Genomic DNA, 22,277 nt, shown 5'->3' with positions numbered 1-22,277 from the left:
CAAAATTCAATTGTAGACGTTGATTTTTTGTCACCCCCTGATTGGCAATGATGACAACGGGACATGGACGATGGACGACGCACTCTCGCTCTTTTCAGACCCAAAGATACCTGACCCATAAGACCAAGAACTATGCTGAGCACAAAATGGCCCATTTTAGACCTAAAAACAAAGAAAAATGGCACTGCGCTCCCACGGTACCGTGGACTCTTCCCACGGCGTCGTGGGCACCTTCCCACGACACCGTGGGGATGTGTACCGGATTTCCACGGCGCCATGAGGGGGTGTGACATCAGCCTGCTGACGTCACCCACGGAGCCGTGGACATCTCCACGGCGCCGTGGAGGAATTATCCGGTCAGGAGAGAGAAAGGGTCCCTCCCTATAAATAGGAGGGTCCCCTCCCACATTTCCCAAGGAATTTTGGGTGGAGAGACCCTCCCCAAGTGATTCCTAGCCTCTTTTCCCCCTTTTTCACCCTCATTTCCCCTCCTTCTCTCATGAGTGTGTGAGTATTTGAAGTTTTCTTGTGGTGGACAGATCCTTCGATTGTCTCTCTGAGTATAGAGCGCTTTGGCTCTTTGGCTTTGGTATCCCGTTTGTACACAGATAACCATCGAAACTCCTTTGTTACAGACGTTATTCTGTCTGTTTACTCTTTTCCAAATCACTCGAAAGAGCCGTTACTCTGCCGAGAAAGAAACAGCGTCGGTCCATTCATCCATCTCCCCTGAGCCAGGGGCATATAACCATACAGGTATAATTATTGCATTTTTGTTGATCCAATGTAGTCCTTTCATATTTTACCGTTTTAGTCCGCATTTTTCACATATATAATGTAGTTTATTATGCTTTAGTTCAATTCATAGCATCCGGATGTAGTTCATAATATCCCCCATCCCCGTAATAAGAGAGAGACAACATTCGTCTTTATGTAGCATCTAACACAAAGAGACCGGCTTCGGCCGGGCGAGGTGGGTGCCTAACACCTTCCCACACTCGTAACCTGACCCCTTACCCGAACCTTTGGTCGGACCATATGGAGTCACGTAGCCCGATTCCGCTCACCACGGGTAGGGCTACACTTAATGGGTCCTAGGCCCTAACCCTAGGTGGCGACTTCTCATTGTATTAGCATATTTTAATGCATGACCCCAATCCCCCATTTATCGATATCATACATTGACAATGTTATCCACATCCATACACACACACATGTATCTCTCGAAACTCTATGTCACCATATACCAACAAAGGGCGAGGGCAGAGGAAATCTTTGTCCCGAAGGACCGCGGTAATTACATCAATATATTATATATTAATTTTATATTGAAAATAAATTTATAAAACATTTCGAATAAACATCTATCCGACCAATCACTGACTTTTTATCTCTTAGATATTCCCCATAAATGGTCAGTGGATGCCATGTTGAGAAACCTCTTTGCTTACAATGCAGGATCACGAATTCAATTTACTAGTTTATAGTCTGATTGGACATCAACCATTTACTTAGCAAAATCCGTAATGCTACATTGCAACAAATGGAATCTCGCAGGTCTAAGGGTTATCGAGTGGCGGATAAACATATCATACACATAACCAGTAGCAATACATAAGATACACATACCAGATTTTTATCTATACATGTTCTCGACTTGTACCCACATCCATGTATCGAAATCACCATTTCTCGTAACATGTTATATGGAAATCATATAAACAGGATGTCCAGTCCTGTTCCTAGTTCATACTAATTTTAGGTTAACACTTATGGAACATTCTTATAAATCTCAAATAAAATAATAAAATATAAAAAATTAAATTTAATAATTTAATAATTCGGATTTGTTGGACACACAATTCCAGCAAGAATTGCAAACTCAAGGAGTAACTATCTTGTATAACTTCAGCAACAAGAGAGGAGGCAAAAAATCCATAATTGTGTCTATTCAGAAATCGAGAATGATATTTTATGATGAAAAGCGGATCGGTTCATGAATCGGTCCGATTCAAGATTGAATTAGCACTCAAACCCTCGCTGATCTTTTGTGGCTCAGAACACGCACTATATTTTTATAGACTCCAACGCTACAAGCAAGTGTCAAGTGCTCCGCTCCGAGAATGGCTACAGACCTCTCTCGACTCACGGTTCTCTTATCTGCTAACACTCCAACGCAACTCCACAGTGGCAGAAGAAGCTTCACATTTTCTTCTGCACCACTTTCTGTTTCCAAACTCTATAATTCCACTTCAAGTTCGAGCTGTCGTCGAGCCCTGAGAGTCTCCTGCCAGACCACTGGAACAAAATCGAAGGACGTATTGGATGCTGAATCCACTGTCAATGCTGGTCGGGATCGTCTGTTGAAGGTATTTTTCATGGAGGAAAACAGATTTGAAGCTGTGAGTTAGTTTTTTTTGCAGAGTTGGTTGTTTTGAAGTTTTGTTTGTTTGATGATGACAGGTTCCTGTTTCGAATATAAGGAATTTCTGTATTATTGCTCATATTGATCATGGGAAGTCTACTTTAGCCGATAAGTTGCTGCAGATGACTGGTACGGTGCAGAAGAGGGAGATGAAGGAGCAGTTTTTGGATAATATGGATCTGGAGAGAGAGCGTGGTATCACTATCAAACTACAGGTTCGCATTTACAGAATACATTTCGAATTAATTTGTTATTGTTCTTTTTATGTTTAAATTTAGTTATCAACGTATCATGAACTTCTTGATTGACTCTGGATACATAAAACCTCTATGCTTTTATTGGGTGAGTTCTTTGAATTGCGCAATCCATGATTGGTATCCACGCGGTTGGGATTACTGAAGTTTCCTTCAACTTCCTGCAAGAGTTCCACCAAATCGATGGGACTTTGAAGGGGGTGGGGTGGAGAAGACACCCAATCGACATGAAAACCTGACTTGCAAAGTTTGTCTAAAAACTTTCCCACCTGTGGTATCCAAACACCTTATTTTCCCATGTTTTTGGGAAAGTCTGACAACCTTCCCACCCCATTATTCCCTACTCACCAAAACCCTGCAAACAACCATAACCTAAGGGAAACAGCAAACTGGTTTTTGTATTTCATTATAAAATTCCTTAAAGACAGACATGAATTGTGAATTATCTTTCAATAATATAACCAAGTCAAACGAGAATTATCATCTACCAAAGTAATAAATCAAAAGAAATCAGACCGACTTTTGACACGACATGGACCTCTAATATCCGAATGGACTAAAGGAAATGACGAAGAACTCCTAACAACATTATGAGAAGGAGACACAGTACAATGATGCTTTCCCAGCTCATATACTTCACAGTCAATATGAGAGACGGTCTTGCAACTAAGGGTCATTTGCTGGAGCTTGGAAAGAGAAACTTGTTCTAATTTGTATTGCCAATGAAGAGGGGAAATACTAATGGAAGAAGCTGAAGCGGCTGTAGAAGACAAAGCTGGATCAAGATGGTGCAGACCATCCTTCTCATGCACTACACTGATTGTCTTCCTTGTTTTTAGACTCTGAAAAACACAATACGAAGAGAAAATTATAATAGAATAGTTTAAGGATTTAGTAAGTTGACTTACCGACAAAAAATTTAAAGGTTATTGAAGAAAATGAAGAATAGAAGACAAGGATGAGGTAGGAGAAACAATACCATGACCAGATACAAGAGTAGAATTCTCATTAGAGAGAATAACTCGAGAAGGATAACTAGGTTTATGAAAGGAGGAAAACACAATTGATTTTGTTGAAATAGGTTACTTATCTCCTACCCAATTGGGGTAAGCAGTCCTAATTCTATTAGGACTGCCCCCTAAACGATTGGGGAAGTACCCCTAGTTAGATTAGGATGTTTCCTCTTTATTCCCTTTTATTTTTCTCCTTTTTTATTGTTTATCTCCCTCAACCGAATCCTAGTTTGGTATTCCTAGTTGTACTAGGAATCCCTAATATGATTAGGACTGAGGTTGATTCCTATTTGTACTTGGATCCTTATCATTCTACTTAATATAAATACAAGGCCTGTGTGATCTAAGGATCATATAAGCCTTACCCTAATTCAATTATCTCGACATGGTATCAGAGCTAATCTCGAATTAGGGACCATCTCCCACGATATTTCAGTTTTTTCTTTTTCTTTTTTTTTTTCTCTCTCTCTCTCTCTCTCTCTCTTTCTCGGTTTCTCCTTCTCTTCTCCCTTGTTCTCTATTGTCACATAGGGCAGCACTGATGAGGTGATCTTTCGATCCAGTTGCTGCCCCCATTACCTCATGGATGCTACTACATAATTTTGCTCGATAGGAACCAAGACTTCACTGCAAATTGGAGCTTCAGTTCTTTGAGGATTGCTTCTACTTCTAATACAAGGAATCATCTCCTTTTTTTGAAGACCAGAAGCTGCAGCAGGAATATCTTATTATTGCTTCATGTTCCTATCTCAGATCTGATCACAGTTTCAAGACCTCCTTGAGATCGATATTTACCAAATCAGGGTTTTTTTCCAAACCCTGACAATTGTCGATCTAGGAGTTTGAGCTCACTATTGTATCTGATTTTTTGAAAGCTTCTTCTCCACCTATTTGGACCCACTCGACAGCAATTTGGGCTCCCACAGTTCAGTTTTATTGAAGAGGACCTCCTTGAGATCGATATTAGCAAAATTAGGGTTTTTTCAAAACCCTACTTCTATCGGATTTGGAGCTACTGCAGTTTTTTTTTGGAATTTGATTTCAGGAAGATTTTTTCTCCCATTCTTAAGGGCTCCTTATCCTCAGTTCAAGTCCATTCACTGCAGGATTTTTTTTCAGCCCCTTGGTTCCTTCATCGATTTCATCAAATTCAGGGTTTTTTCAAAACCCTGACCATATCGATATAGGGTTCTTATTGGCTGCTGGTTCTCATATCTGGGATTTCACTTGAAGATATTTTTTGGCATTCTTTGCTGCCAGTATGGGTGACTCTACCAACTCTACAGCTACCTCGGATCATGATAGCAACAACAAGATAGATTATCATAGTTTTTCACCTAACGCTATCAAATTGGATGGCTCTAATTACCTTCTATGGTCCAGATCAGCCTCCTTTGCCATTGCTGGCCGTGGTCTCACAGACCATATTGATGGCACTAGTGTGAAGCCCAGTGATAAAGGCCCTGCTCAGACTAAGTGGCTTGCCAATAATGATGTTCTCATGTCATACCTCATAGGCTCTATGACTTCGAACTACAAGATAATTTTCTTCTTCAATATCACCGACCAGATTTGGGCTGCTTGCAAGGAAACCTACGGGCATCTTGGTAATGATGCCCAAGTTTATGAACTTCGAAAAAAGGTACTTCACACTACTCAGGGAGACCTTTTTGTTTCGAAATACTATGCTACTCTCCGCAGCCTGTGGCAACAGTTAGACCACTTCTCTGATTTTCACCCTACTACAGTTGATGACATTGCTTCCTATAAAAAGCATGTGGACAAGATTAGGGTCTATGACTTCTTGGCTGGCTTAAATGTGGAATATGATCAGATTCGTGTTCAAGTGTTGGGCCATAAACCTTTTCCCACACTTGAACAATCTTATGCCCTGGTGTCCTCTGAGGAAAACCGTAGGGCTGCCATGTTGCACCCTCCTACTACAGATAAATCAGCTCTCAAGGCTGCTGCCCCAGCCTCTTATGCACCTAGTGGCACTGCTTCTCTTGGTGATTCTACTACAGGGAATGTTGTTTGTGAGCACTGTCACAAACCCTATCACACCAAAGAGAGGTGCAAGAAACTTCATGGGAAACCGGCAGATTTTGAAGCTAAGCGGGCTGCCAAGACAAAGATAAAGACAAAGCCCAAGGCACATCGATCGCGACTGCATTATTCTGCAGCCCCCGCTCATCAAACCGGTCTATCCCAGGATGATATACGTGCACTCCTACGTATGCTCAGGTCTTCTGCTGCCACTGCCTCTACTACATCAGCTACTGCCAATTCTTCAGCTCCTTTAGGTTCACACTTTGCCCGGTCAGGTATTCCTTTTAGTGGTCATTGTGCTTCTGTGGCTTCCCATCCTTGGATCATAGATTCTGGAGCCACAGATCATATGACTGGTTCCTCTAGTCTGTTTCACACCTGTTTCACAGATATTCGCCCACTTCTGGGAAAGATAAGGTCAAAGTGGCTGATAGTTCCCTTTCCTCCATATCTGGAAAAGGAATCATACAATGCACTTCTTCTCTTCCCTTGACTTCTGTTTTGCACATACCTAATTTTACTACTAACCTCCTTTCCATTAGTAGTATTACTCATTATCTTAACTGTAAAGTCACTTTTTTTCCTTCTCAGTGTGTATTTCAGGATCTGGACTCTGGGAAGACGATTGGATTGGGTAAAATGCATGGTGGCCTGTATCTGCTTGATGACGGTCACTTCTCTCCACCACCACTACCATCTCCGCTGCATCAGAACTCCTTGGTCTCTTCTGAACTCTACCAGTGGCACTCTCGGTTAGGTCACCCCCCTTTAGGCATTTTAGCTCATTTATTTTCTAGTTTGGTCACCCTACGTACTAAGGATGACTTTTTTTGTGAGGCTTGTGTTCTGGCCAAACAGACACGTTCAAATTATCCTATTTCAAATAAAAGAAGTTCTACTTGTTTTAATTTGGTACACTCTGATGTTTGGGGCCCTAGTCGTAAACCATCTATTTCTGGTCATCGTTGGTTTGTGTCTTTCATTGATTGCCATTCTAGGAACACTTGGGTTTATCTTTTGCACACTAAAAATCAGGTTTTCTCCTGTTTTCAACATTTTCATAAAATGATACAAACTCAGTTCCAGGCTACTCTCCACATATTGAGAAGTGATAATGGAACTGAGTATATTGAGTCCCAATTTCAGAAGTATTTGGCTGACCATGGCATTATTCACTGGACTAGCTGTGTTGATACCCCTACGCAGAATGGCGTGGCAGAAAGAAAAAATCGTCACTTATTGGAAATGGCCAGGGCTTTGATGTTTGTGACGAATGTTCCCTCTCAATATTGGGGGGATGCAGTCCTCACTGCTGCCTATCTTATCAATAGGTTACCTTCTCGGGTTCTTAGTTCCCGTACTCCCTTTGATATTTTATTGGGCCATTCCTCCTTTATTGTGCCTCCCAAAGTCTTTGGGTGTGTGTGCTATGCTAGGAATACCAGATCCCCTGGCAAACTTGAGCCTAGGGGGCTCCGTTGTATGTTCTTGGGTTATTCTCTGACCCAAAAAGGTTATAAGTGTTACCATCCCCCTTCCTGCCGTACCTTGGTTAGTATGGATGTGGTTTTTCATGAGACGCTTTCTTATTATTCTTCACCACCTCTTCAGGGGGAGAGTACAAGTGAAGATGTGCCTTTTGAGATTCCTCCACTAGAGGTTCCTTTAGCTGCTGCCAAGCCATCTTTACCACCACCCACGGCTGCTGCCCAGCCTCTCACAGCTGCTGACCAGCTTCCTTTGACTGCTGCCCAGTCACCTTTGGACATTGCCCCACCTTCTCTGGCTGTTCCTCCCTCACCTACTGGGAATCCTTTACAGGGGGAGACCATAGAAAATAGTGATGTTAATGTTCCTATGCAGGGGAGCCGACTCGCAAGGCAGAGAACTATTGGTGAATTTAAGAGAATTGACAACTCCAACATACTCACCTACACAAGGGGCAGAACCAACAGAGGGCAGATGCAATCCACTTTAGCACCAATACCCATTCAATTGCCAGCTCCAGATCCAGATCCTCCATCTCTTGGTAATCCCTCCTCCTTCGACCTACCTATTGCTCATCGCAAAGGTACTAGGACTTGTACTTTTCATCCTATATCTCGCGTTGTCTCTTATAGTTCTCTTTCTCCTTCTTTTCGTGCCTTTGTATCTTCTCTCTCTTCTGTTTTGATTCCTAAAAATTGGCAGGAAGCATTTACAGATGGAAAGTGGAAGGCAACGATGTTGGAAGAAATGGGAGCACTGAATAAAAATAATACATGGGAACTTGTGAATCTTCCTGCAGGGAAAAAACCAGTTGGATGTAAATGGGTCTTTGTGGTTAAACAGAAGGCTGATGGTTCTGTGGATCGATATAAGGCACGTCTGGTTGCAAAGGGGTTCACTCAGACTTATGGAGTTGATTATCAGGAGACCTTTGCACCTGTGGCAAAGCTCAACACCATCAGGGTGCTATTATCCTGTGCTGCAAATCTTGGGTGGGATCTTCAGCAGTTAGATGTCAAAAATGCCTTCCTCCATGGAGAGCTTATGGAGGAGGTATACATGGACATTCCACCAGGATTCTCTAATGACAGGACTAAGGGCAGAGTTTGTAAATTGAAGCGTGCCCTTTATGGTTTGAAGCAGTCACCTAGGGCTTGGTTTGGTAGATTTCATAAGGCTATGATCTCAGCAGGTTACAAGCAAAGCAATGCTGATCACACTTTGTTTATTAGACGACTTGGTAATAAGGTTACTCTTCTCATAGTCTATGTGGATGATATTGTGGTCACTGGTAATGATGATGCTGGAATCAGGGATTTGAAAATTCTTCTTGGCCTTGAGTTTGAGGTCAAAGATCTTGGTTCCCTAAAATATTTTCTAGGGATAGAAGTTGCTTGATCTTCAAAGGGCATTTTTCTTTCCCAAAGGAAATATGTCCTTGATCTATTAACTGAGACAGGGCTGCTTGGCTGTCATCCTTCAGATACTCCTATGGAAGCTACTACAAAACTTAGGGAGAAAGAGGGTGAACCTGTTGACAAGGGTGCTTATCAGCGGTTAGTGGGCAAACTAATCTACCTTTCTCACACACGTCCTGACATTGCAGTTGCTGTAAGTTTGGTGAGTTGGTTCATGCATGATCCCTATTCCTCTCATCTGGATGAGGTTCGTCGTATTTTGAGGTATTTGAAGTCGGCTCCAGGAAAGGGAATTCTTCTATCTTCCAATGGTCACTTGAAGATTGAAGCCTATACTGATGCCGATTGGGCTGGTTCTCCTGACAGGAAATCTATCTTTGGCTACTGTTCCTTTGTGGGTAGGAACCTTGTCACATGGCGTAGCAAAAAGCAGAATGTTGTGGCAAGGTCTAGTGCTGAAGCCGAGTTCCGTGCGATGGCACAAGGCATTTGTGAACTTCTGTGGCTTAGAGGATTATTGCAGGATATCGGAGTTGCTGTCCATCTTCCTATGATGCTTTATTGTGACAATAAAGCAGCCATTAGCATTGCTCATAACCCTGTCCAGCATGATCGTACTAAACACGTGGAGGTTGACCGACATTTCATCAAGGAGAAGCTTGAAGCTGGCCTCATTTGTGTTCCCTTTGTGAAGTCTACGGATCAACTAGCTGATGTGTTCACTAAGGCACTGAGTAACAAGCTGTTTCATTTTATATTAGTCAAGTTGGGCATGCATGATATATATGCTCCAAGTTGAGGGGGAGTGTTGAAATAGGTTACTTATCCCCTACCCGATTGGGGTAAGCAGTCCTAATTCTATTAGGACTGACTGCCCCCTAACCGATTGGGGAAGTACCCCTAGTTAGATTAGGATGTTTCCTCTTTATTCCCTTTTATTTTTCTCCTTTTTTATTGTTTATCTCCCTCAACCGAATCCTAGTTTGGTATTCCTAGTTGTACTAGGAATCCCTAATATGATTAGGACTGAGGTTGATTCCTATTTGTACTTGGATCCTTATCATTCTACTTAATATAAATACAAGGCCTGTGTGATCTAAGGATCATATAAGCCTTACCCTAATTCAATTATCTCGACAGATTTACTCGTCATATGAGAAGTAGCACCAGAATAAAAAACCCAAGAGGTAGGAGATGAAGAGGCAAGAAGCGCAGTAGAAGCTGTGTGGGCAAGTGTAGCAGTGGATGACTCAAGTTGTTGTTTAAATAATTGAGTGACCAAATTATCAAGAGACACGGATGCCGGCTGAACACTTCCAGATGAAGAAGAAAGATTAGTGTCATTTGAGAACACCACATCAGAACTTTGCTCAGTTGCAACTTGCAAAAGTATTAACAAGTTGTTGGGCACACTGAGGTTTGACATATTTAGCCCAACATTTGTCAATTGTATGATTGATCTGGTCATAGTGCGAGCACTAACGTATGGCTTGGTCAGTTTTCTATCCTCTACCCCCACCAGTTCCATGTCCTCGACTTCTACCTAACCCACAACATCTAATAGGGAAAACAAAACCACGACTACCACCAACAACGATAGTATTGTCTTCAGAAGAGGAAGAGGATTTGACTTAGAGTGAGAAGGAGATACAATACATTGAATGCGATATAAGGCTTCATTCATTGAGGGAATTTTTTCACCCCCAAGTATTTGGCCTTTGATAGGTTCAGAATTCAAACCAGATAGAAACTTGGCCACTTGAAACTCTGCATGTTGAGTCTTTAATAGTTTCAAATCAGTAGCAAGGGGCTAATAGACATTAAGTTCTTCTCACATGCCTTTGAGTGTACTATAGTACTCACTCACAGATTTATCACCTTGCGTAAAAGAAAAGATCTTCTCATAAAGATCATATACTTCAGACATGTCCTCATCATAAGAAAATCTTTCCTTTACATCTTCCCAGTCTCCTTTAGCTATAGTATGAAACATGACGTTTGCAGCAATTAATGGATCTATATTGTTCCATGGGCAGACCAATAGAGTATTGTTTTCACGCATCCATTCAGCTTAGTCCTTAGAATCAGTAGGAGGAGGCAAATGACATTAAGTATTTCATCTTGGCCTTGGCATTAATATAAACCTTGACAGCTTATGCCCATAGTAAATCATTAAAAGTACTGCTCAATTTGAATGTTTATAGCTGTGATTTGAACATTGACATTATCAATAGGGGGTTTGAATCACCCATGACAGAAATATTCAAGAGATAGTATTAGATATCTCAGAACAATGCAGTAATCAACAACCACACTAAATCAGCCACCTAAATCAGTCATACCAAATCAGAAAATATAGAATGATACCAGATCAGTCACAGACCATATCACAGACCACAAAAGGAATGACCAGCAGTAGGAAAAACAAATCAGCAAGAGAGAAGGCCAACCAGCCAACAAGGACCAAAAATCGCAAGGGAGAACTCCAACTAGCAATAGGAGAAAGGAATAGTAGCCAATCAGTGCCTCGAATGAGGCCAAAATTCAGATCGAGTGTAGGGCAGTACTGGTAGTTAATAGCCCCAAAACTTGGGGCAATTCAACGGCTGGATGAAAGTATGATAGGAGAACAGAAATAGAAAAGAAACATAAAATTCTACAATGTACTGACCATCATGGTGCAGCAAACTACTTATCTGATCAGCACCAAACTTGGATCAATAGAGGAGCCTTGTTCGTAGGAATGAATCCTAAAATATGCATCCAGCGGTTATAACGGGAGATATCATCAATCATTGTTTGCAACCAAAAGAGGGAAAAACAGAGGAGTCTCAAGGAGTGTTGTCGCAAACAACACTACAACAGCAATAGTGTAGAAGCTTCCTGTACAGGAAGGATGCAAGATGTGTCAGTCTGCATCATCATAACATAGTTATCAAGGTGGGAAGGCGACCATGGCATTTTAGAGGGTAAAAAATCAATGCGACAATGCCATGGCGGCAAGGCATCCATGGAGCCTGGACGCCAAGGCGATGCCTTGATAACTTTGCATCATAAGAAACCCTAGTTTTTATGTTTCATTAACTAGGGTTTTGATACAAAAACAAAACAACATGGGTTGTTGTAAACCAAACACAAAAGAAAGCATAACGAGACTCTCAAACCAAGAGCAGTGATTGAAACTAATCACTTTCAAAGCACTGATCCATGTAACAGTTTGAGACCTAGAACAACCAATAAAAGAGAAGAGAATAATTGAGGAGTAGAAGAAGGAAACAATGTGTGCCTAAATACATATACACCCTCGCTTAATGTACCATGCACATGACCTTATAGTCCTTATAGCAATCACAATAGATAAAAAGGGGAACAACTATAACTCCAAACTTGGAGACATGGGACTAAACTTCTACTTTAATTAGACTACTTAAAATCGCTTAATGGCCCATTATTTGAGTCCTCTTACGAAAAGTAACCCATAAGTAAAGCTTTGTACTAGAACTTTTTGGTTACCATTAAAATAAGCTGTAAGACACTCAGATATTTTTAATAGATCCATATTAAACTGTTTCCTTTCAATCTCCTTCACCGGAGTCGTACCAATTACTTGTAGCCTGTTGATTTTTTCTGTGAAGAGGTATTTTGGGTTTAAATTCATTCCTGATAGGCTTAGGGATTTTCACTTCTTGGCCTCTTTAACATATCATATTGCCCTTCTGTTCTTTTTCTTGGTGATTGTATCATATTATTTGTTCTTACATTTCTATCGTATTCCTGATCTGTCCAAGAGAAAATAAAAGTCAGCAGTTTTTGTATATTCTAATTTACTTTATACTTTGTTTCAGGCAGCTCGAATGCGCTATTTATTCGAAAATGAGCCATATTGCCTAAATTTAATTGATACTCCAGGGCATGTAGACTTCTCATATGAGGTATCTACAGTTTATTTGATATTCTCATACTGATATTTTTGTCATATGGAGATGATGGACTTATCTTCAACGGATCAGTGATATCTATTCTTCCATTTGTGGTAGAGTAATTATGTTATACCACATTGATGTGATCTTCACCCCACCAGTTATCATGTGGTGTGATACTTTTTTTTTAGGTTAATAACAATAACACTGAAGAGAGAACAATAAGTCTACAAGTCCATGGGAGGAAAGAAAACAAGGTACAAACACCCAAAAAAAAAAACAAAACGCAATGAAGCAACTAGTCTACTAGGAAATCATTGGATAAGAGCTGATGTATAAACTTCCTTTCTATTCTGCTTCTGTCGCAAGCTCATCAGCTGAGGTCTTTTAAGATCTAGCTCTCCAGGATAATAAGATATTCCTAGAACCAAGAATGGATACAACATAATAAATAAGGTGAGCAAAGTGGCATGGGATCCCCTTGCACTGACATCCTGCCCTTAAATCCTGTTAAGTCCCCTTGATTCTCTAGGTGAGACCACTAAAGGGAACGGGGAGCCTGGCCACAGAATGATGGATATTAGCTCTGCAGTTGTTGAGTGTGACACTCCAATATATCATGAAAATTAAATAAGTATTGTTGAGGGGAATGATCACCCACTCTGTGGTCTGTGGAACTAATACGAGGGAGGGAAGTCTCATTTTCTGTTCTTCTTTGTACCATGTTACAATTGCTCACCCTATCATCGCTAATTACCATATTAATGGGTTATATCTCCTGGTGAGGTTGAGATCCCAAATTACCTGATGGAGGTGAGAGGGGGGGGGGGGGGCATGAAAAATAATGGGGTGAAGGAATAGTAGTTATTTTGGCATAGACCATTGTAGGGTTTCAGATTTCCCAAGAGGGTGGGAGAAATAGATTTTCAAAATTTCCTTACAGAGATAAGGGTGTGGGGTTTCTAAACAATGGAATGGGATGGCAGAACCAGATTTTGTAATCAACTCCAAATAGCAGAAGGCATAATTCTGTTGGTTGAACTGAGTTTGTGTGGGTAGATAAGTCAGATTGATCCTCAAATCTGTCAGATTTGAATGATCATTTTATGTAGGGTCTTTAACCAGCTTGAAAGTGTGTGTGGCTTTAGTGGCAGTCCAAATTTTGTGGACATATTGTCTGCATCATCCTTGACTCACATGGTACATTTCATCCTAGAAACATTACACTATGTGACAGAATTTACATCCTCTTGTACATACATGGACATACCTCAGTATGAATCTTCACACACACACACACACACAGAGTTAAACGTTACTGAAGTTTTCTCCCCCATAGGAAACCTTGTAAGTTGTTATTGCTCAGTTCTCAACAGGCTTTATAAGGCCAGGATCCTAGGTGTCAAGTTCCGAAAGTTAGCTCTGTAGGATTGGTGGCAACACAAGAGGGGGTTGAATTGGCTGATGGGGAATGATATGACAACTTAAAACTTTACTACTCAAACAAAAAATGAATGATATTGTTGTAATATGATACAAGACACAATTGAGAGAAGGGGTGAACGAGATAATGGTAAAACACAATAAGATTTAGAGTGCTTCGGCCTTTTGCCTTCATCCATTATCAAGTGATGCCCACACACTTGGACTTTCCAATATGGATATGGATCAATTTCCAAATGGCATTGATCAAGCCTTCTCCCAATTGTTTGGTTTGGGCTCACAATTAACCCAAGTGTTTTGGCTAACACTCAAACGCAAGTAGTTTTCTGGGCTAAACCTACAGCCCTTACAACAACAAAGATTTCCTAATCTCCAACAACTCCTCTCTTTGAAGAGTCTTTGAGTGTTGCCACTCAATTTACAACAATGGCTCAAATAGCCGAATTTATAACTTGTGCATAAAACCTTTACAAGGTAAAATATGCAAGTTAAAAGCACAGGAGTGATTCTCACTAAACTCTAAAACCCAAGACTAGATATGTGCAAAAGTCCTAGCTAAGTCCTTCTAACCTCTTGAATAGAGGAGGAAAAGAGGCCCCAAAGGCTCTAATTTTCGCAGAGCCAATCGACCGCCTCAGGAGTTAGCCATTATAGAAATGACCGTTTTATAGCCATTAATAGTAGCTAGCCATTTTCCGGTTGACCGGTACACTGTCCAGGCATCGACTGGGGTTGGTCAAAAGCTCCGTCCGATCTTCAATCCAATTTAGGCAGCTCTTGGGTAACATCATCCGGATTCAGGCGTCTGGTAGTCCTTTTTCGGACCAAACAGGTTGACTCTTTGGCATTTTGACCTCCAACATGTTTTTGGCCTATATGCCTAATCTAATATACCAATTTAGGTCTAGTTGTTCCCGTATGGTTATTTGTCTAGTCCCAATCCAAGGTTATACCAATTTGGTCTTTTTGAGTGACTTAGAAGACCAAGTCCTATGGGTCTAAGAGCCTAAGTGAGGACCATATTACAACTTAGGAATTACATGAATTTTTCAAGATACAAATCTCCTCCTAGGTCTTCTGAGGTCTTGGCGCATTCTTCAATGGTCTTACTGAAGTAAAGGTTAAGTCTTCCACTTGGCTTCCCAGCTTCATGCCTCGGATGGAGTTACTGAGGTGGCTAAATGGTCTTCCAATTTTATTGCCAAATCATGCCACACATGGTCTTACTAATGTCATGATCTTCAATGTTTGTCGACACTTCATGCGAGCAATTGGCTTACTGAGGTGGCTTATGATCTTGCAATAAATATGCCACTTCATGCCACAGATGTTTACCAAGCTCGAGTCTGCCAATTTGATGTAGCTTGACAACATACCGTCCACTTGCTTTAGGCATCTTTTATGCTCACTTTGGAGCTTGAGAGGGTAATTAGATGTACCATTAATATTGGGCCTTTTTCACAAACAAACACAAATTAGAATCACTGATAACACATGTAATAATAGTATAATACAATGTCTCAACAGGCACCCCTATATGTTTTCTGGTCCTTCAGAATGTTTAGGCTTCACTTGTTCTTAGCCAATTCATGTATCTTGTAAATGTTGTGTTACATTCTACATTTTTCCCTAATTATGATATTTGAACTTTTTTATCCTAACTGAACTAGGGGGATCCCTTCAAATGCTTCATAATTCATTATTCCAAGCCGTACTTCATCTGATCCCCATCCTATTACAACATTCTTGATGGAAAATGAATTACTTATGATATTTAGGCTGCTGTCATACCTTACTGTTCCATTTTTGTAGGTTTCTCGTTCTCTCGCTGCTTGTGAGGGTGCTCTCCTTGTCGTAGATGCCTCTCAGGTGCAATTTTCTTCTATTTTTTCTTTTATTTATTTAATTAATTTCTATTTTTCACCTTTGATGAGGCCAGTGTGAACTCTCTACCTTATGATCTTGATTAGGAAGGGAATGGGGTAGGTTAAATGGGTGATCTGCAGCTGGCCTGATCAGGTCTTGGGTCATTGGTTTAGGTTTCTTAGTTCGGATATGCAATTCCAGTTCAGGTTGTGATGGATCATGAACTTTATTGGAGGGTTTAAATATTTAAACCTATACTTGTTGTCGATTCTATTTTTTACTCCCTCCTTTTTTTTTGCCTTGTTGAGTTCCTCAATGGCCCAATCTCTTGTTATCTTCTGGTGTGCTTTGCCCTGTCTGCCTCCTGTGGTCCCCATCCACCAAACTACCCTTTCATGGGTTTCATCTGCCAAGGGAAGGAGGATGGAAACCCTACAGTAATCACAAGCAAAATTTAGATAAGGGTTCAAAGTTTTGAATGTCAGAAAAGAAATCAGCCAAAATAAGACAAGCAATAACAGTAGTCAGCTAAACAGAATTTAATGAAATGAATTGAAGGGTGATAAATAGTTGCAGGAAAAGAATTATGTTGATTACACAACCCTATGCATAAACTTCTTGATATGAGAAGAATGAAAATACATTCTGTTATTCATCCCCCCCAAAAAAAAGTTACAGGGTAAGACCTCATGATGCAGAAAGAAGCGAATCCAAATATGGTGATGCAGTTAAGATTGTCCAATTGGGTCAATTGGGCCTCATAACATTTTATTTTGGTCCATGGTTGGGTTCTATAGACCTTAGACTTCTTATTTTTGGGTTTATTGATGTAATGGGCCTAATTTATAAGCCTATAAAGTGGGGATAATGTTAGTATACGGGATTAGTAGTTAAATTGAATGTTTGAGTTTGATTATGATACTTAATAGCTAGATAGAATTCTGTTTTGAGTTTATTTATTTTATTCAATGTTTTAGAGTGATTAGGAGTCCTTTTATGAGTCAAATTAGGAATTTTAGAAGGTCTATATATATGTGATACATCCCCCATCAATTAGAGATGATTTGAATAAATAATATGAGTATTTTTGAAAGAGTTTTGGTACTGTTGAGCAGTGCATACGGGACTGGTATCCCAAATCTGATTTCTTCTCTTCTTCTTTCTTCTTTCTCCCAAGAAGATCAATTTCATCTCTCTTACCTCCCCTTCGATCAATCTGATTTCTTCCTTTGACAACGCAGTTGCTTCCTTTATGTCAGATTAGATTACATATTTGATTATTGGACCTACTTGCATCTGAGCTCCTTAATCTGGTTTTTCAGATTGCATCATGTGGTGTAACTTGCTTGCAGAGAAGTAACAAAAAAGAGTAGAAGCAAGAGATAGAGAACGAAAAAAACACCAAAAGGATTGGAAGAGCATAATTCTTTTTCTTAAATCTGGAAAATACTAAGATCTGTCTCTGTTTACAAGCCTAATCAAGAATTTAAGTATCAGTATCCGGTATTGTAACGAAGGGGTGATTTTAAGGGATGTTGTGTTGGAGAGACGCAAGATACTTTGGATACTTAATAGTTAGATAGAGTTATGTTTTGAGTTATTACTTGATTGAGTGTGTTAGAGTGATTAGGAGTCCTGTTATGAGTCATTTTAGGAATTTTAGAAGGTCTTTATATATGTATCACACCCCCATCAATTAGAGATCATTTAAATAAAGAATATGAGTTTTTTTAAGAGTTTGTGCTGTTGAGAAGTGCATATGGGAATGGTATTCCGACCTGATTTCTTCTCTTCTTCCTCCCAAGCAGATTGATCTGATCTCTTTTCTCTCCCCTTCCTTTGATCTTATTTCTTCCCTTCTTTTTTTTTTTTTTTTAAACCCGAATATTCTCTGGGACCCGGGGCAGCCCCTAGAATTTTATTAAGTTCCAAAAAGAATAAATGAATACAAGGGGGGGACATGCCGCCTTACCCCTAACCCGGAAAACCAAACAAAAAAGAAACCATATGTACTACTGCCTGAGCACAGGACCAGCCCTGTCTTCCCTTAAAATACGTAGCAAATCCCCTTGCGGCAAATCGCCTTGACCAAAAGTGGAGGACTGCCTGACGTTGCACGCATGGTTTGCCAGCCAGTCCGCAGCTCTATTACTTTCCCTATAGGCAAAAGAGATGCTAGGATTTACCAACTCAATCAGCTCCAAGGACTCGTGAAACCAGTACCACCCCTTCCACAATCCACATCTTCTAAGATTAAACATGCGCACTGTGGAGATAGAGTCCGAGTTAATCACCACTCCCACAAGGCCCTGCTCTTGACACAGCTTTAAACCATCTCTCATAGCTCGTAGCTCAGCGATGGAATTCGTACAAGGACCATAAAAATTAGCGAAGGCAGCCATAACCACCCCTTCGCTGTCCCTTAAGATTCCTCCTCCTCCCCCTTCGCCTGGATTACCTCTACATGCTCCATCCACATTCAACTTCAGTGACAATGGGGGCTACCAGTAAACCGGGATAGGCCGAGCAATCCGAGATGGCGGGGCTGCCATTCCAAGAACTGCTAGAATTTTCTGTTCCCTCAACGAATAGCTTTTGCCAAGCTTGGAGGGCAGAGGCAGACATCTTACCCAAGCCATAATGCTGCCAATGACTCCCTGAGCCGACCTCATCCGTTCCCCGTGCCTTCTGTTGCACCTTTCTTTCCAAAGTTCCCACACAATCAAAGAGGGCAACAGCCCGGCAATGAAGGCCGCCAGGCTATTACAACTGGCCGATTCATGCCACAGCAAAATCCGGCTTCTGACATCCAGTGATAAAACATCAGGAACATAAAAAATCCCCGAGAAAAAGCTCCACACCCTAGTAGCAGTCCCACCGAAAGCAAGACAATGATCTGTGGACTCACATCTTGGGCTCCCACAACAGTTGCACCTCGATGCCAGAGGAATACCAACCTTCTTCACCGATTCGTCTGTGGGAATCGCACCATTAAAAATCTGCCACGTGAAAAAACCAATTTTTGTTGGCAGTGTCTGATTCCAAATCCAACTGGAATAGCCACACTCGGGTGAGCGTCCTCGTAGCTCGTTCCACAACGATTTCACAGAGAATACGCCATCACTAGCAGGAGTCCAAACCAGCCTGTCTGGCTCCCCTGAAATCAAGTAGCCGCCCTGGAGAATCCCTTGTCTAACCTCATCTGCATCAATCTGGCCAATGACTGCATGATTCCGGCTGCTGTCCACCCCCAACACATCCTTTACTTGAAGAGCGGTGTCAAGCTGGAGCGCATTATCCACATAATCCAACGGCGGCCCCTTTCCAGTCCAATCATCCAACCAGAATAAAATATCTCCTGTACCAATAAGCCACCTTGCCTTGGACAGCAGAATGTCCTTGCACGCCAAGGTGTCTCTCCATGACTTTGAACCTCCCCCATTAGCAGAAAACAAAGCAAGATGGCAGTTTTTCAAAAGTTTGTCCGTGAGGAAAACCTCCCAAAGCGAGTGTTCCGACATAATCCTCCATAGGCCTTTCAGCCTAAGAGCAAGGCCCACTTCTTCAAGCAATCTAATCCCCAAACCACCCTTCGCCAGCGCCCTGCACACCTTCTTCCAACTCACCCAGTGCCTTCGTTTACCCCATTCCGAGTTACCCCATAAGAAGTCTGCAAGAATACCATAGATCCGCCGAAGAACCTCTTTTGGAGGCGCCAAAGTAGCAAGGACATGAAGGGGAATAGACGACAACACATGGAGGAGAAGAGTGACCCGCCCACCCGAAGATAGCAGCTTGGCCTTCCACCCAGCCACCCTTCGCCTCAACTTCGCAATCAAATCATCAAAGAAACAACCCTTCAGCCGGCCTGTGTAAAGAGGTGCCCCCAGGTAGGTTAGAGGGAGGCTACGGTTAGGGAACCCAGTGACCGCACCCACCAACCGAGCTCTAGCACCCGACACCTTGTCCCCCACAATGAAACAACTTTTCTGCTTGTTGACCAGCTGCCCAGAAGAGCCCTCATATTTGGAAATAAAGCCAATGATCTGCTTAAGAGAGGATTTTAACCCCCTAGTGAAGATAACGGTGTCATCTGCATACAGACAGTGGGAGATGCCAGGGCACCCCCGGGGAGCGAATAATAGACTGCCTGGCCTTCAGAGAACAACTTTGAGATGCCCCCTACTAAGAACCTCCTCAGCAAGAATGAACAAAGCCGGGGATAGGGGATCCCCCTGATGCACCCCCCTAGTAGACTTGAAGAAACCTGTTGCCTGACCCCCCAACACTATAGAGAACCAACAGTTATCCACTGTTTTCCTTACCAAGTCTATCCAAGCATCTGCAAACCCGAATCAAGCAAGCACCGAGAAGAGGAAATTCCATTCGAGCCTGTCATACGCCTTGGCCATGTCCAACTTCAACACAACATTTCCCCCCCTCGTTTTCTTGTTCAACTCCGAGGTAACCTCCTGTGCAATAGAGATGTTATCATGTATGCTCCGGCCCTGTACAAACGCACCCTGCTCCTTCGCAATCAGGGAAGGGAGAACACCTGCTAGCCTGGAAACAAAGATCTTGGAGAAATCTTGTAAGAAAAGTTACAGAGACTAATAGGCCGTAGATCCGACATAACCTCCGGACAGTCCTTCTTAGGAACAAGCGCCAGATTTGCCGAGGTATAACTTCTTGGGAGCGCCCCACCGCCAAAAAAATCCTTCACTGCCGCCCAGACATCATCACAAATCACTTCCCAGCACGCCGTAAAGAAATGCCCAGAGAAGCCATCTGGGCCAGGGGCACTGTCGCAAGAAAGTGAAAAGACCGCCAATCTTACCTCCTCCAACGACCCAGGGGCAAGCAACGCTGCATTATCCCCCTCAGTCACCGCCTGAGGAATAGAAGTAAGCAATTCCTCATCAACAAAACAGCCCTAAGAGGAGAACATATCAGCAAAATAGGACATTGCAACCTCCTGCACACCCTCCTGGGAAGTGACCCAAGCACCATCATTTGATTTGATCCTCCTGATTTTCCCCTGCTTGCGCCGAACATTGACCATGTTGTGAAAGAATTTAGTGTTCCTATCTCCTTCTTTCAACCAAGCAACTCTGGATTTCTGCTTCCAGAAAATCTCCTCCTGCAACAACTGCTGGAGAAAATCTCCTCCAGCACTTTCCTAGCCTCCCCCAAAGCCTCCCTAGTTTGCGGCCTGGCGTCTTGGTCCGCTGCCACCTCCACCCTACTGACTGCGTCTTCTGCATCCCTAACCTTCTGGTGAATATTGCCGAACACCTCCCTATTCCAGGTACTTAGGGAGCCCCTCAGGCGTTTCAACTTCAAATACAAAGCTACAAGCGGGGAGCCATCGACCGGAACCTCCCACTGAGACTTCACAAACTCCTGGAAATTAGCGTGGTGTAGCCACATTTGCTGAAATTTGAAACCTGAGCGAGGCCGACTCCCATCGTAAGAGCAAGACAGCCATAGCGGCGAATGATCAGAGCACACCCTGCTCAAGTGGGTAACTTCACACTGTGGAAACACTGACATCCAAGCTGAGTTAACCAAGAAACGGTCTAGCCTTGCCAACACCCTACTAGCGCCCTCCTGGTTGTTTGACCGTGTGAACATGTTGCCCACATAGCCCAGGTCAAAGAGACCTGCCGCACTGACATAGTCACCAAACTCATCCAAAGCCATAGAGCAAGCTGGCCTCCCCCCCACCTTTCATGAGGGGCCAAGATTGCATTGAAGTCTCCCCCCACCGCCCAGGGCAGCCCAGAGCCAACCAAAAACTGAATCAGAGCCTCCCACAACTCTCTCCTCTCCCCCACCGAGTAGAGACCATGAACAAAGGTGACGAGGAACCGCACCGAGTTTCCCAAACCACAGTCTAAAGAGACAAACTGCTCCTCCTCCACTACCACCTGGACCTGCAACGACGCCCTCCAGAAGATCCAGATCCTCTCTGAGACGTGAACTTCAGCCATGCCAATCCTCCTTTGGATCAAACGCGCTTTTGACGGCTGAGCTTTAGGTTCAGCAATGGCAACAATGTCTGCATTGTGCAGATTGATCAAAGTCTTCAATCGCCTCGAAGTAGGCTTATTCCCTACCCCTCTGGCATTCCAGAAGAGACAATTCATGATGGGATGATGGGAAGTGAACCTGCCGGCCCCATGGACCTAGTAATGCGTCGTTGTACCTCACCACTGAGCTGCCAAGTACCCCTCTTCTGTCTCTGCCTCACCCTCCTATATCCATGTTGATACCATCTTGCTACCGGAGGCAAACATCTCTGAACACGCAAATGCCTCTTATAAACCTTGGCGGCGGCATCCCTGACCCGTTGGACCCCCCCCACCGGCACCGGGGAGACCAACGGAACAGCAGCAGCA

General features: G+C 42.5%; 1 protein-coding gene across 2 annotated transcripts in view; it reads left to right on the top strand.

The window, feature by feature from the left end:
* The first annotated feature begins 2,080 nt into the window (after nucleotides 1–2,080).
* Nucleotides 2,081–22,277, top strand: part of LOC122656003 (translation factor GUF1 homolog, chloroplastic) — a 90,015-nt gene continuing 69,818 nt past the window's right edge. For both annotated transcript variants that reach the window (XM_043850417.1, XM_043850416.1), the window contains exons 1-4: nucleotides 2,081–2,369; nucleotides 2,464–2,640; nucleotides 12,493–12,579; nucleotides 15,823–15,879. In XM_043850417.1, coding sequence (XP_043706352.1) covers nucleotides 2,124–2,369; nucleotides 2,464–2,640; nucleotides 12,493–12,579; nucleotides 15,823–15,879 — 567 coding nt within the window. In that variant the 5' untranslated portion in view covers nucleotides 2,081–2,123. The remainder of the gene's footprint in view (nucleotides 2,370–2,463; nucleotides 2,641–12,492; nucleotides 12,580–15,822; nucleotides 15,880–22,277) is intronic.

Source organism: Telopea speciosissima, chromosome 3 (assembly GCF_018873765.1).
Source record: "Telopea speciosissima isolate NSW1024214 ecotype Mountain lineage chromosome 3, Tspe_v1, whole genome shotgun sequence".
NCBI lineage: Eukaryota > Viridiplantae > Streptophyta > Magnoliopsida > Proteales > Proteaceae > Telopea > Telopea speciosissima.
This window is presented reverse-complemented; position numbering and strand designations above follow the sequence as displayed.